Source organism: Brienomyrus brachyistius, chromosome 5 (assembly GCF_023856365.1).
Source record: "Brienomyrus brachyistius isolate T26 chromosome 5, BBRACH_0.4, whole genome shotgun sequence".
NCBI classification, from domain to species: domain Eukaryota; kingdom Metazoa; phylum Chordata; class Actinopteri; order Osteoglossiformes; family Mormyridae; genus Brienomyrus; species Brienomyrus brachyistius.
Genome location: NC_064537.1, coordinates 22,807,081 through 22,823,300, shown reverse-complemented (window position 1 = coordinate 22,823,300; position 16,220 = coordinate 22,807,081). Strand labels below are relative to the sequence as shown.

Genomic DNA, 16,220 nt, shown 5'->3' with positions numbered 1-16,220 from the left:
TTGTTCACTTCAGAAAGACCAAAGGCCTCTGTTCCCCAACATTCTATTAGTCTCTGGTCGAAACAGTTAGCAGCTTCAGGTCCCGGGGCATCCAGATCTCATGATCTCTAAAAACCAGCTGCATCATCCAGAAGGCTTAACAGAAGAGGAGGAGGCTAAAGAGCTTTGGGTTGAGAACCAAAACCCTGGTAAACTCCTACTGCCGCACCACTGCGAGCTTCCTGACTGGATGCATCATAGTGTGGATGGGTAACTGAACGGATTAGAACTCAAACTGCTAGACAGGACTGTCAAGACAGCCTTGAAGATCTCTAGCACAGACCTCCTCACCTGCTAGCCATCCACCTCTCCCAGAAGAGGGCAGAGTGCATCATAATGGATGCCACCCCCTCAGCTCATGCCCTCCTCACACTCACGCCCCCTGGTAAGCACTTCCACTATCACTACCTGCACCCCCTGCTTAATGGACAGTTTCTTACCCCAAGCCATCAGGTTGTTAAATAACCAGTGACGTGCATCTGTCCCCCTATTGCATTGAATTGCACAATGGTAAAATTCCACTAGTATACTTTATCACTACAGTACTACCCCTATAGCTACTTGCACATACTTCCCGGATGCATATTATATATTCATTGCTAGTCAAGCCTCGGTTTGTGGCTCATTTTTCACTTTCTATATTGTCTTTTGTCTTGCACTGTTCCGTCTCATTGCACTGCTGTTTGTGCCACTGTCAATTACCCTGTAACTGAGGCATAAAGCTTTCATTGTGTTCCTGGAATGCCTGACAATAAAACGTGAAACTTTAAGTACTGAAATAAAGCCTCAGTTTTCATTTGCTTAAATGTGTCCCCTCTTTGGAAAAGAATGTTGTATTGCGGGGTTAGTATTGGCTGCATACTTACTTGCAGTCATTTGCAGATAAGCTAATCTTGAAGTTAATAGACTTTGTGCAAGTAGTGTCTGCTATGTAACGTGAAATGTCAGAAATACTAATCAATCTAGCTAGTATTCCTTGGGAAAAAAACAGTAGTTTAGGCAATGTTTGTTGTTCAGGGGTTGGGTTAGGCGCCTTATTCGCAGGGAAAGGGACATCTTAATGCTTCAGCATACTAAGATATTTTAGACAATTCTATGTTTCTAACTTTGGAAACAGTTTGGGGAAGCCTCCTTTGTGTTCCAGTATGACTGTGCCCCAGTGCACAAAGCAAGGTCCATAAAGGCATCGTTTCGTGAGTTTGGTGTGGAAGAACTTGACTGGTCCACACAAAGCTCTGATCCCAACCTCAATTAGAATGGAGATTGTAAGCCAGGCATTCATGTGCAACACTGTCAGAGCTCACAAATACTCTTCTGGATCAATGGGCAAAAATTCTCACAGACACTCTAAAATCCAAAACCTTCTCAGAAGAGTGGGAGCTGTTATAGCTGCAAAGGGGGAACCAAAACCATATTGAATTTATATGAAGTGACTAGAATTAAGCCACCAAAAGAAAAAAGTTGTGTAATATACTGGTATCATTATCGTATAGCAATACCAAAAATTTAAAACACTATGATTCTATAATTTTTCAAATATTGATATTTAACATCAAAAACTAGGGTAAGGGAAATGATGAACCAACACAAACAGTTGAGGCCAAACCCACTTGCCCTATTCAGATTCTGGACCCTATTCCAGAAGCTATGGGCACAAGGATGAGGCACCAACTCACAGCAGGGCACACATACACATCATTCATACTTACATGCTATTTGGCAACTTGGCAATTAACCTTAGCATGTTTTTTTTTTCACTGGGGGGAGGATGGGATGAGGAGAGACCACAGGAAATCCCATGATGACATGGGGAGAACAAAACTCCATACCATACACAAGGAGCCAGGGCGGAGACCCCAGTCCCAAATGTGTGAGGCAACAGGGCTAACTACTGCAGCACCATGCTGCCCTGTAGCTAAATTAATATCAGAACTATTGAATGGAGCTTCCGTATGCATAAATGCATGTTTCACTGATAATGTTAAAACTGCATTATCAGCTATTGCTGTTGACTGAATTGATAAATAGGCCTGTTTATTTCAAAGCAATATAATATTTAATGGAAATGTTTAACAGTACCAATTTAATATCTATTTGGTTTCTTATACTAAGGTACCGAAACTGAAATTTTAGTCAAAATTTCGGTATCGATCCAATTCTACATCAAACACAGTTTGTAGTCTCAGTTTCACTTTCTCCAGTTCAACTGAAGCGCACGCATTCCCTTCTTGATACGGCAAGTCCCGAGGGGACAAATACCTTCATACAAATGCAAATGCTAAGTAAACACAGTGGAATTACTTCATGAGCGCAAAAATAAAAATAATAATTACATTTTATATGTTTTGAACGCTTTGCTTCTCTTATTTCTGACCTGAGTCTTATTGCTCTTAATATTCTCAAATTAATTCATATGTTAATTGCAGACGAAAAACAGATGAAAGCAGCTTTCAGTCCCCGCTGACGAAACATACGCACACGGCGACATCATATCCCACCCTCTTCCATGCAGCAACTGGCCTGAAATCACGTTTGCGAAATTGACTGAGCTTTCAATAGGCCAATACAAGAACAGTAACTGCAAGGTACGTGCCTTTCAAACCCTCCCTTCCCCTTGCCTTCAATGTTACCTTTACGGTGATGTCAAGCCGCATCTCAAGTTCACCAGCTAAGTGACTGTAAGGTAAATTTAAAGAAATAGAGTTTACCGCATATAAGCAATATATTTGACCCTAGTGAAGGTTAATTTGGTGCGGGTTGTATGTGCTGCATGAGAGCGTTCGTCTGTGCAGAAAGTTGGATTTGCATGCAGCTAAGCTAACTTGCCTTGTGTCTAGATGAGATGTTCTTTTCATGCTAATTGCAAAAACAGAGGCCCTTCTCAAGACACCTGCTACCCGTTTCAACCCTTTTGCATCGGTATAATCTCATGCGCATTGTAATGTTTCACGTAAAATTCGGCGGCGTTTCCAAATAGGACAATCGTTCTGAATGCGGATGAAGGGCTGAGCATGCGCAGGTGTCAGCTTTTTTTTCTTTCTTTCTTAAAGCTCCCCCCCCATTCTCTTATTTATTTGGAAAGACATTATTGCTTTCCAATTCGTTTACGTAAATGAATGACAGTAATATGAACTACCATTTCGGCGCACATTAATGAGCTGCTATAATAATTCTATTATATATTCCATTATTATTATTATTTTTATTATTATTATTATTATTAATAATTCTAATTCGTATTTTTGTGTACTGTTTTTTGCATGGCTTTTATCTATTCAGTGACAGGGTTGAAATCGATGCACATTTATTTACTCGTTAAAACATTCATACCTGGTGCTATATGGTACGATGTAAATTTTGTACACGGCATGTGTTGTGCCGGCTGAACTTAAGAATCATTCAAAATTCTGAATTTGTCGCCTTCACTCATTCACTGCATTTACTTTAAAGGAAATATGTTTGCAGAGTCTACTGTTTGTGAATGAAGATGCAACAACAGTGCTTAAGATCATCGAGTAAGATTACTAAAATACTGACATACTTGTTCCTTGGTCTGCAGCTTAGCTGTTTAAGTTTCCATGAACTGCATTGAAGAGATTGATTACCTCATATTACGGAGAAAGGAAGATTGCTTTTCTTGTTCCTTGTTCCTGCCGCATCATTGTGATGTTCTGCTTTTTATGGTCTTTTGCACAAGCCATTTTAAAATTATTTTGCAAAGATTTTTTTTGCTATTTATAAAAAAGCCCAAGCAATATGAAATCTAAAAAAAAAATCTGTTTTGTTGATGTGATAATTTCAGTCTATAATTTTATGAGATGTTCATATTTTCCCGAGCGATTCTACCGTGCCCGGGTACACAGGATTACATTGAATAGCTATCGAAAGAAATATAATTACGTTCGTTATATGGAGAATGACAGAACACGGCGGAAAAGAGCATCTGCATTAGTTTAGAGTTCCTCTGGCAGTCGATCGGTGGCGACTTCCGTACGGTTTTGTGCTGGAGGGTCACAAGATTAATGCCTAGATTCTGAGCAGAATAAATAAGCAGAAGTAAAACACTTCTAAAGACTTCTATGGGTTTGTCAGTTTAAAGTTACTTTTAAAAACAGACATGAATTATGCACCATGCAGTACTGGGTTGCATTGTGATTATTATTATTTTTTTTTGCTTTGATCCCATGCACGTGTAGAGGTATTTAGGGAATGATATAAACAGTTAGAGACGCTTAAGTACTGCAAGGATAAATTATCTGTCAGGATTGCACACGAACCATTATACTCATCAGAGTTGTTTGTGTAAAATGATGTACAAGTGATGAGACCTTGGGGTCAGTGAGCATCTGGAGCAGTTCAGGTTTAGGACCTTGCTCAAAGGATACAGGATTTGAACCCACAACCATCTGGACATGGCCACAGATCCCTGACCCAACGAATGACACCAGTCAAATATACAGCAGCTAGGCTGTACAGTGCCTTGTAAAACATCAGCTTGTATGTAGCATTAACTTATACAGACTGGAGAGTGTATATAGGCCTTTCTGACCATCTTTGTCTGTTTCCTGCTGTCTGTAATTTGCATTGGTGCGTGGTCACCATCCTGTTTGTTGCACAATTCTTCAAAGAATTTTAATATCATTTTACACTTAAAAACCCCATGTGGGTGAAAAAGCAATTTTCCCGATGCATCCAGTAACACTTTAATTTACAAAGTGGCAGTACGTTGGCAGTTTAATCATTGCAGTTCTCATAATAATAATAAAAATAATTATCATAATAATAATAAATTCACATTGTACATGGCTGGCAATGAACTGGAATGTCATCCTTGCTATACTCCTGTCTTGTGCCCTTCACTGTTTGGGACTGACACCAGGCCCAGCACAGCCCTGCTCTAAGTATTTGTAAGATTTTTGGATGGATGATAATCGGTGAAAATCGTGTGCTTTGCTATGGTCAAAGCTTAGCGTATGTGTGTGTGTCTGTGTGTGTGTGTCTGTATGTGTGTATGTGTGTGTGTGTGCGCACAACTGTGCATGTGTGATGGACAAGATGGCGGGTTCCTCATAACCGGCCATCTTGTAGTCACACCATACCCCAACGGGTCAAAATGCTGACCATGTGCCAGTGAAATGTGACTCAAGAAAGCAAGAAACACACAAATAAATATACAAAAAAAAGAAAAGAAAGAGGAACAGAAACTGAGCTCAGAGGGAAGTTGTCCTGTATGAATTTGTATAACCTAAAATAGTGTTTCTCGGCCTGGTCCTTGGGCTACCCCCAGACAATCCAAGTTTTTGCTCCCTCTCAGCTTGTGTCTCGCAGGCAACTGTGAGGGAGCAAAACTGATGACCATTTGGGTGTCCCTGAGGACCGGGTTGAGAAACACTGTTTTAGGTTATATAAATGGATACAGGCACTACTGGGCCACTTGTTTGTGTGTGAATATGTCAAGGGACAGCTTCATTTCTTCTTCATAAACAAAGCAAATTTGTAAATGCATATGAGAGATTATTGTTAGTGTCTAGTTAAACATTTACATTACAATTTACAATACAGTATTTATAACTTTTAAAGGACAGGAGCTCTTGGAAATCTTAAGATGAATTTCTTTGTCTTTATATGTCGTCATTTTAGTCTAATGTTCGGTTGTATTTATCCTGTTGATGTGGTTTGATAAGCATCTTTATTCCCATGACTGTCATTCCACACAATGATGAAACGCTTTTGCTTATACTCCAGACAGACCTTTTTTGTCTCTATTAAACTTCCTTGCAATTGTGGCAGGTAGGAAGCATGTGTGACATCAGCGGTGCCGTGTTCTGGTTATTCTGGCATGTTTTCAGTGGTGAGCAGAGCTACGCCGCTGCTTCCTTGTGTGTGGATTCGCCCTGGACCGTGCTGATGTCGTTTTCCCTCTCTGGCAGGATGCCTTTATCTCGCAGCATCTCTGTCACGTCCCTCTCTGGCCTGGATGACTGGACTGAGGAGCTTGACCTGGAGGATGCCGTCCTGTTTGAAATTGCTTGGGAGGTGGCAAATAAAGGTCCCTTTGTTTTTTTCCCCCCATGAAGCATTTATGTATTTATTTTAAGGCCTTCATACTTGTGTTTCTCTCTCTCAACTGTTTCTGCTTCCTTTGTCGCCTCAAAGTTGGGGGAATTTATACTGTGATCCAGACCAAGGCCCGCCTTACCGCAGAGGAGTGGGGTGAGAATTACTTCCTTGTTGGGCCCTACATGGAGAGCAATGTCCGAACTCAGGTGGAGCTCATTGAACCTCCCAGCCATGTCGTGAAGAGGACTATAGACAATATGAACTCTGCTGGGTGTAAGGTACACGCAGCAGTCTGGATTTGGTCTATGACGTCTGTCTTACTGAGCTAATATGGCTTTGAGTTACGCCGAATGGTTACATTTTGGCTTTGAGTTACGCCGAATGGTTCGTCTTTATATTTATGCTTTATTCTCTCCTTCTGTACATCACTATTAGAATGTTTCACAATCTTCTGGACTTTTTATTTTCTCTTTTATCTACATTACATCTTATCAACACTTTACATCTTCCCTGGTGCCATGCAGGCTGACGAAACAACCTGACCATGCTACCAAAGACTCTTTGCCTTAATAGTTCAAATATACATTTTAATGTTTTATTTTAGCATGCATTCGTGAATATAACATGTGTTCGTTATCACAGCAGTGTGGATACCAGATTAAGTTGTTGAAAAATGAGTTGGCCAGTTTTTTTTTTGCTCTTCTGAGATCTTCATGTTTGAGGTGTAGCTGAAGGATCGTTCCAACACAAATGCTCCTGCGGCCATAAAACCACAGTGCAGTCACCACACGCCTGTGCATGAGTATGACTCTGAATTGCAGAGACTAGTGCATTATTTTTTTGTCCCTCCCCAGTCATTGTGGTGCATTTGTCAAACTAGTAATTGCATTTGATGGTCAGTGGTGGAAAGTTTTCTACCGCTTTCTCATGCTTACAAGCACAGAAGTAAGACACACACCATTATTTGCTACATCAGTGCTTCCAATGAGCTGCATTTTTTCAGAGAACATGAAACCTTGGCACGTTCTTGGATAGTACGTGCCAAAATACCACTGGATTCAAAAGAAACCTACATCTTCCTTAAAACTTAATTTTTGAGAAACGGTCCCGACTTTTTTGATTGACCAACAGCAAAATAATGATGATACTGACTGGAATGGTTGGTCTCACGTAGTGAGTATGGGCCACCTTGACCTTATGTAGTCAGAGCAAAGATTGCGCCAAATCGTGCTGGGTTCTCCGAATGGAGACTCATTTGCAGAAGTCTTGCTTTCATCTAATAACTCAGACTTCCGTAAACTTACTACAGTAGAAAAATGCTGAGATGAAACCCATGTTTTTATATTTTGCCTTCCTTTCTGTCAGTTCTCTCGCCCATCTCAGCTCTTGCTCATAGTTCCAATTCTTGCACTGCATTTTCTGTTCCTCATCTGTGAGGTTTTTTTTTTCCTTACCACACTATTTACAGGCAGAATTTTTTTTATTATAAGCTGCTCTCAGGGTGTGGCCTACAGTTGTGCAGCGAACATTGATTCCATACATACAGTACATCAGTAATAATAATAATAATAATAAAAAAGATCCTTTGGGGACCTTTGGTGTAAGTTGCATGCCCTGACGTGTGCCGTCTGCACGCCCCCTGTGCCCATTTGTCCCTTGCAGGTGCACTTTGGCCGCTGGCTAATTGAAGGGAGCCCCTACGTTGTGCTCATTGATGTGGGCTTCACGGCCTGGTCCTTGGACCGCTGGAAGAGCGAGCTGTGGGACAGCTGTGGAATCGGCATGCCCTGGTTTGACCGCGAGGCCAATGACGCAGTACTCTTCGGCTTCCTGACCGCGTGGTTCCTTGGGGAGGTCAGTCACCTTCGCCCAGAGGTTCATTTTAGGCCTTCTCATGTGCTGTTCTCGGACTTATTGCATTAAAAAAATTAGCAGCAATATCTGTAGATGTTTCTTCATTTTAACGTGCTGTGAGCTTGTTGCAGATGACCTCACCTACTCTGGCAAAGGCTTTAGTTTTGTTTCTCCAAAGCTCCGTCTCTTGCTCTGCACCAGTTTGCAGCCCAGTGCGACAAACCCCCCCACATCCTGGCTCACTTCCATGAGTGGCTAGCGGGCCTCGGCCTGGTCTTATGTCGACAAAGGCAGCTGCCGGTGGCCACCATCTTCACCACCCATGCCACTCTGCTTGGCCGCTACCTGTGTGCAGCCAATGTAGATTTCTACAACAACCTCAGTAACGTGAGTGCCCATGTCTGTCGTACATGTACAATGTATGCAGTTCTATGCAAAAGTTCACCAAAGGCTAGCCAAGATTTTTTTAAAGCTATTTATATAGGCAGTAAGTGCATATTTGGTCAGGGGAAAAAAAACACTGTTTAACAGTACAAATAAACAGTAATAAAAATAGTTACACAGCTCTGGTTCCCTAACCTCTCCTCAGAGACACTCCAGCCATTCCACGCATTTGTTACATTTCATCACCAGCTCACTTAATTAACTGAATTATACTTCATCAGGTTGTGATGAGGCAAACAGGAGTTTGTAAGACAGACAATTTCACGGTAACATCAAGTATTGGGGTGATTTTAGGAGTGGGTTTTGTAATGGCTAAGCTAACATGCTTATATAGACAGAGAATCATAGTTTTACACCAACCTAAATTCTGTCGAAACATAATTTCCTTTGGCTGCCGAAAACATTTGCACAGTATTACAGCTCTGTTATATTATTATTTGTGGAATTAATCGGAAGTAGCGGATCGATGAGGGGTGAGACGGTAAAGGGTCTGATTTATATCTGGCCGCTTCTGTGAGCACTGTTATGCATTACCCACATGGTTACTGGTGTAAGGCATCATTCCCCGTTTGTTTCAGTTCAATGTGGATAAGGAGGCAGGCGATAGGCAGATATATCACAGGTACTGCCTGGAGAGGGCAGCGGCGCACTGCGCTCACATCTTCACCACGGTGTCTCAGATCACTGCCATCGAGGCGGAGCACCTGCTCAAACGGAAGCCAGGTAATAAGTCATAATAGAAATAAACAAATGCTTAACATAATGCTTGCATTAATCAATACAGCTATTACATAAGTTGTATAATAATAGTAAACATTAGAAATGGTCCGTTATATTACACCAGCTTATCTTAATATTAGCACTGAATTAATGTGAAAAAATAAAATGCTCAGAGGGGGATTAAAAAGGTTTATTTTTTTAACACTAAGTCATAATTTTAAATGTAATAAATTGTGAATGTTCAAACCAGACAAGGAAAAATTATAATGCAGAAGGATCCGCTTAATGGAATGAAAGCGTTGTATAAAGGCTTTGCAGAAAGTAATTGATGGTTTTTGCCAGATGGATAATTCTTGAAAAGCTGGAATTTTGCTCTTATAAGACAGAGTCCAGTGCAGTTAAAGGAAACTCTCAGTATCAGGGTCAGTGGTGTAAATGTAGGTGTACATATAGGTAACAATGCACTGACACACAAAATCATTTATTAATGTTAATGCAAGAGGGTGCAATAGGTGTAATCTTAACTTTGCTTTGAGATATTTTTATTTGCTATGAGTCTTTGCTTTTTGCTTCAAGAAGGTAGGGATCTTAAAAAAAAAACATTTTTACGAGATTTTCATATTTTATTTTTGCATTTTGCACTACAGTCTGCAGAATAAGGAAAACACTGCAAGAAAAAAAGAAATGGTTTGAAAACATTTTGTAAATATACATGGCTAAGAAGGAATAAAGAACGATGAGATCTTAGTATGTTTTCATATTTATTCTGTTGAATATATTGTGAGTGAACCGTGAGCCCTAAATCGTCTGTCGGACCACATTGTGAGTAGACTGTCTCGTTAAACCCCTAGTGCGTGTGTGGTTTTTGCGTGCAGGTGCATGCCGCTTATGCGCCCATTCACCCTCTTCTTGTTCCTCTCAGATGTTGTTACCCCCAATGGGCTGAACGTGAAGAAGTTCTCCGCCACACATGAGTTTCAGAATCTGCACGCCCACAGCAAGGCCCGCATTCAGGAGTTCGTCCGCGGGCACTTCTATGGGTCAGCTGCTATTAGCATCAGATGCGTACATGGCTGCGCGTGACACCCTCACATGCGCTGCTAATAAGCACCCTGTCAATGAACAGTACCTTCTTTTTTTCATGTATTTCTGATTTGCTTCTATTACTCTGTATAGAAAGAACCCTGAAATGTATGTATAAGGCATCTGGCTTGCCGGAAGAAAACCCTGTTGTGTGATTCAACATCACCTTTCATCACATAACCAACAAAAAGATATGAATGCATGTTTGCGTGTTTTGTGACGCTGTAATTGTAATTGCGTTGCGTGTGTCCATTCACAGGCAGCTGGATTTTAACCTTGACAAGTCTGTGTTCCTCTTCATCGCTGGGAGGTATGAGTTCTGTAATAAAGGAGCCGATATCTTCCTGGAGGCACTTGCTCGGCTGAACTATCTCCTTCGGGTGCGTATGCCGTCGATACGTACGTGTGTCATTTCACGCATGTTATCCCGTTTCCTCATTGACGGCGTCTGTGCATGTCATGGGTCTTACTGCAAGATACAGCACCTACAAATGTACATAACATATATGACATAATACTGTATAATTGTGTTCAATACAGCAGCCTGGCAATAACACATTGCCATGTTATGCTAAGCGTTTCTGCCATCCTGTTACAAGTGGGCGTAATTAATATACTGAACATCAGGCTAGGCAGAGTAGCTACCTGTCCCGTATTTTTTTACAAGATCGTTCGGTATGGAAAGTTTCTTGTGAAGGACACCCAGTCTCTGGGCCAAGCCACGGATGTCGTAAGGTGGTCAGATCCTAGTGCTGCCTCTACTGAACATGTTGCCATTTTAATTGGCATGCACAGTGTCGCACCCTGTGAAATGAACATGTGATTTTGCTGCCTGCTGCTTTAATGCTGATATCCCTGCAGAGCTCAGCGATCTTGATACTTTTTTTTTTTTTTTAACTGTCGCTGCCTCAGGTGAAAAACAGTGACGTGACAGTGATCGCCTTCTTCATCATGCCCGCCAGGACCAACAACTTCAACGTGGAGTCTCTGAAGGGGCAGGCTGTCCGGAAACAGCTGTGGTAAAGCTGCCGTCGGCACTCTCTGGTGTCAGTCTCTGACGTCATTTGTGCGTTTTCATTTATCATTGTAGCAAATGCATGCTGTCGCATACTCCTTACAGCAGATGAATATCCTGGGTGTGAAGGGTTAATGTCATCCCGCATGTTAACGTGTCTCATAATTGGGTCGGGTTTGTCTTTTCGTTTATGGTTTTTTTTTTTTTTTTTAACACTGCATACTCACCAGTAGAGGGCAGCATAGCTAGTTTGTGATCAGTCATTTTTGACATATTGCAGGTTACGTTTTGTGCTTTTACGAAACTGTTTACAGGGATACTGCTCAAACCGTGAAAGAGAAGTTTGGAAAGAAGTTGTATGAATCACTCCTAGTGTGAGTACTAACCTTGCTAATTGTTTTTTGGCTTTATTATTATTTCCGCCTCCATTGCGTCGTGAGTAAGACCTGAATGATTGGTGCAGGCTGTCCTTCACATTGACTGGGCTGCAGTAGGTAGTAGCACTTCTTTCAGTAATATTCATTTGGTCTCAATGTTACTTAGAGGTTATTTTTTTAATTTATTGTGGTAAATGTCTCCCCCTATGGGAATCTGAAAATCATTGAATTATTCAAGAAAAGAGCACATTAAAAATTTGACAGACCTCTCCCCCCACCCCCAATCAGAGGTCAGTTACCGGATGTGTCGAAGATGTTGGACAAGGAGGATTTCACGATGATGAAGAGGGCCATCTTCAGCACCCAGAGGCAATGCCAGCCACCCATCTGCACCCACAACATGCTGGACGATGGCAGCGATCCCATCCTCAACTCCCTTCGCAGGATCGGCCTTTTCAACAGCTCTGCGGACAGAGTGAAGGTACAAGGCATGGGGCTCATCTACACGCCTTCGCAGTGGCTTCTCTGTGGGGACTCCTGTGTCTTTGGCTGCGGGAACCAGGAGGAATATTATCACTCAAAAAAACATGCGATTCTGGCTAACAAACAATACCAGCATCTTTATTAAATTAATCCACAGGGGGGAAAAATCCTGCTTTATCACTGACCCTGCTTCGCTTTTAGGTAATTTTCCATCCAGAGTTCCTGTCTTCCACTTCCCCTCTCCTGCCCATGGATTATGAGGAGTTTGTACGAGGCTGCCATCTTGGAGTCTTCCCTTCTTACTATGAACCCTGGGGATACACCCCTGGTATGTGTTACCCTCCCGTGAGTGCCATCCCCTGGTGTTTCTTGGTTTGCCTGTGTGCCCACGTCTCTACACTCCCTCCAGGACCACAGTGTTGCTGGTTTCCAAGTGAACTTTTAGTTAGTAGCTGGTTTAGCCTTTGATATGCTAGGTGACTGCCTAATCACCATTTTAAGCAGCTGAAAGCAGAGAAATGATCGCAGCCTGTTTGGGCCACACCTTTCTATGATGGCATGATTCTCCCACTTCCATGTTCCCTTTTCTCTTGGGTTAGTTTCATTTCACATATGCTTTCTGATGCCGCAAGTGTTGCTATTTCCTGTGCTGAAGCCAAGACGATAAAGCAATGCTAAACTGCATAATGCAAATGGAATAAGAGCTGGTTCCAGCTCAGGGTGCCTGCCATTTCTTGTCCTCAGCGGAGTGCACTGTAATGGGGATTCCCTCCATCTCCACCAATCTCTCCGGCTTCGGCTGTTTCATGGAGGAGCACATTGCCGACCCCTCTGCCTATGGTTAGTCTCTCTTCGCTTTTGCCCCGCCGTATAAATGCATGCATTTGTCGAGCTTCTGCTTGGATTTTTAAATTTCTTCTCCATGCCGTCTCTGGTTCTCCTTCTCTGGTCCTCAGGTGTTTACATCCTCGACCGGCGGTACCGCAGCGTGGATGAGTCCTGTAATCAGCTGACCTCCTTCCTGTTGCAGTTCTGTCAGCAGAGCCGTCGCCAGCGGATCATCCAGAGAAACCGCACCGAGAGGCTCAGTGACCTTCTGGACTGGCGCTATCTTGGTCGGGTGAGAGAGGGCAGGATGGACAGGGTGGAAACGATGGAAAGGCTGGGAGATTGAAGGAATGTGCAGTGATTCTATATTTTAATCCTGTACTTTAACAGCACTGTTTCTTTCTCAGTACTACATCTCGGCTCGTTATACGGCCCTAACAAAGGCTTTCCCGGACACTTACTGCTATGAGCCTCAGGACCCCGGTTCTGTAAGTGCCCCTGTGCCTCTGACCTCTAAGTTCAGAATTCAAGGTCTTTATTGGCCATATTCAGCCAGTGCTTTGGAATGCTTGCTCATTCAGCCACACACAGTTACAAAGAGACTAAAGACAATGTGAAGCGATAAGAGCAGTGCAAAGCAATAAGGACATTGCAAAACTATACAAAAAATGGTCAGGTTGTGGGGGTAGTACTCTAAGTGGGGATGCCCAAACTTCACTCTCACCAGCCACCTCCTCTATCTCCACCGGCGGAATACCGAGGTGTTCTCAGGCTAGCCGAGAAATATAATCTCTCGGCATGACCTGCGTCTGCCCCGGGGCCTCCTCTCAGTTGGACATGCCTGAAACACCTCCCCAGGGAGGTGTACAGGAGGTGCAAAACAATAAACAACACAATACAATGTAAAATGGAGGGTGCAAAACAATACAGACAGGACAAAACAATATGGACAGTGCAAAACGATACACAACAATATGGATAGTCCAAAACAATACAGACAGGACAAAACAATATGGACAGTGCAAAACGATACACAACAATATGGATAGTCCAAAACAATACAAAACAATACAGACAGGACAAAACAACATGGATAGCGCAAAACAAGATACAAAACAATGCAAAACAATATGAACAGTGCAAAACAACACAAAATGACACAGGATGATGTATAGTGCAGAATAGTATGGTGTGTTTTATGTATGTCCTATGAACACCACTCCTCGTTTAAGCCTGCATCTGGCCTGCTCTGCCTCTCCCACAGAAAAAGGGCTTCAGCTACCCTCGACCAGCCTCAATACCCCCCTCTCCAGCCCTGTCTCGGCACTCCTCGCCGCACCACAGCGACGACGACGATCGTGAGCGATACGATGAAGATCTGGAGGCCGAGAAGGACCGGCTCAACTTTCGCCAGCCCTCTTCACTCCACCCCTGCAACAAGAATGCGTCAGAAAGCATCCCCACCTCTGACGGCAGCAGTGGTGCTAGCTCCATCACGTCTACGCCCAGCACTATCACCTCTCCCCCTAGCTCTCTTTCAAGTGAGACAAACTGATCTGAGACACAAATGTCACTGAGGTTAGGAGAACGCAGAAAGTGTCATGATGTACCATCACACCCGGGGCCTAAACTATACAGGGAAGAAAACAACGCTGCACACACTTTATGGTTCATAGCAGAACATCATCTTTCTACATTGTGTAGTACAAAATTGAATACCATGTAGACCAAGATCATTTTTCACCACATAGTAGAAGGAAATACAAGATAAGAAAGGTGTGAGTCAGAATGAAAGTGAAAGGTTATCCTGGGAGTCAGTGACATAGGAGAGAAACTCAACTTGAGGTACAGAAGGAGTTTAAAAAAAGTAACCTGTTTTGAAATCTGTACCTTGCATATTTATGCAGTCTGCTGCAAACTTTCTATAGTATTTTAGTCTCTGTGGGGAATTCTTGCGTTTTAAATCCTACCTTCACTTGCCTCCGAAATACTGTAAGGAAATACACTATATTGAGAAGGATTCTTTGAAAATACTGCCACTGTGATGATCTATTTAACAATAAGTATTGAGTGAATAAATGATTGCTGAAAATGTTTAAACGATATTCAGGATGTGAATGTGCCGTATGTGTCATGGATGCACCTTAAGAAAAGGAAAATAAACTGAAAGGTAGATTTATTACACTGTGTGCAGTTAATTGTACATCCTGACCGACATGAAAAGTCAGCAGGGCCACTGCTGCTGTGATACATGTCCTTCTATTGGGCAGTTTGCTGTGGGACGTGGGAAACCATCTGGATGTTTGGCAGCGATCGTTATCCACTGAGGCGCCCTACATTCATACACTCAATTATTTTCATTATCATTGTTCTTACAATTTATAAATGCAGTAACCTTTCTAATGATCAGAACAGTGAAACAGTGAAAGAACTGCTAATTTCCCTGACTGGTTTTAACTGTAACATCCATCTATCTGTGTGGTTTATATCTATTATCTTTCATCTCTGTGTATCCACACACTACTGAATAGATTATGTAAATGAATATCATTTCCAAAGTTAAATGCACCTTAACCACATTGGTCGCATGTAAATACCCAAACTGGCGAGGCGGCAGTATGACCCCAGCATGCTGCTAGCCCCGCCCCCTCACGCACACACCATTTTTATACCGCACACCTTAATCACAAAGGCTCCACAATAACAATAAACTAAAGTGACCTCTGGCTCTAGCTGAACGCCCGCTTCCAAAAATGGAAAGTGAAATCAGTTCTTTTACAGGTCACCTTGTTCAGCGGCGAGCTGCATTTAGTTCATTTTGTACAAGAAATTACATTTTCTAATGACGTTTCATTTTTTTCTCCAAAATCTTTTAAAGATTACTTTTGAAAACTTGAAGATGTGCGACAGATACTCTGATTTGTAGGTGGTATAAAAATGCTAAGAGAAAAGGTTTTTAAGAAATTCCATTTGATGAACTTGCACAAACAAGAAGTATCACGCATTTCATGGTTTATACAGCTACTTTAATATTTGAATAAAAGTTTATGGTACGAAAATATACAACTAACAAATTTAAGACTCACAAATTTGTAATTTGTGAAACAACAAAAGCGTAAATGTTAAAACTGGAAATACAAAAAACTGCACACCTGTGATTTCACGCAGGGCAGTGCAAAGTACCAGTATCCAGATGGAAATGTACCCAAAAATTAGAAAAACAGAATCCTGTGTCTGCCTTGACATTGTCGAGGAGGCGACAAAAGCACGTCTGCCTGAGATGTACCGCTGTTGCAGGTGCTCTCATTTGACTGAAA

General features: G+C 42.1%; 1 protein-coding gene across 4 annotated transcripts; it reads left to right on the top strand.

Annotated features, from left to right (window-relative positions):
- The first annotated feature begins 2,516 nt into the window (after positions 1 to 2,516).
- Positions 2,517 to 15,083, top strand: LOC125743011 (glycogen [starch] synthase, muscle-like). Of its 4 annotated transcripts, none has more exons than XM_049015584.1 (16): positions 2,517 to 2,624; positions 5,970 to 6,088; positions 6,196 to 6,377; positions 7,762 to 7,953; positions 8,155 to 8,340; positions 8,976 to 9,120; positions 10,040 to 10,157; positions 10,460 to 10,580; positions 11,113 to 11,219; positions 11,530 to 11,589; positions 11,881 to 12,073; positions 12,277 to 12,403; positions 12,820 to 12,915; positions 13,032 to 13,195; positions 13,311 to 13,391; positions 14,168 to 15,083. In XM_049015584.1, exons 2-16 carry the CDS (start codon positions 5,971 to 5,973, stop codon positions 14,456 to 14,458), a joined length of 2,181 nt encoding a protein of 726 aa, XP_048871541.1. In that variant the 5' UTR covers positions 2,517 to 2,624; position 5,970; the 3' UTR covers positions 14,459 to 15,083. The 4 variants fall into 4 exon arrangements, 3 of the variants coding, with proteins under 3 accessions (XP_048871541.1, XP_048871539.1, XP_048871540.1); XM_049015582.1 differs by having other exon boundaries at positions 2,607 to 2,722; XM_049015583.1 differs by lacking the exon at positions 2,517 to 2,624 and adding an exon at positions 2,653 to 2,717.
- The last annotated feature ends 1,137 nt before the right edge of the window (positions 15,084 to 16,220 follow it).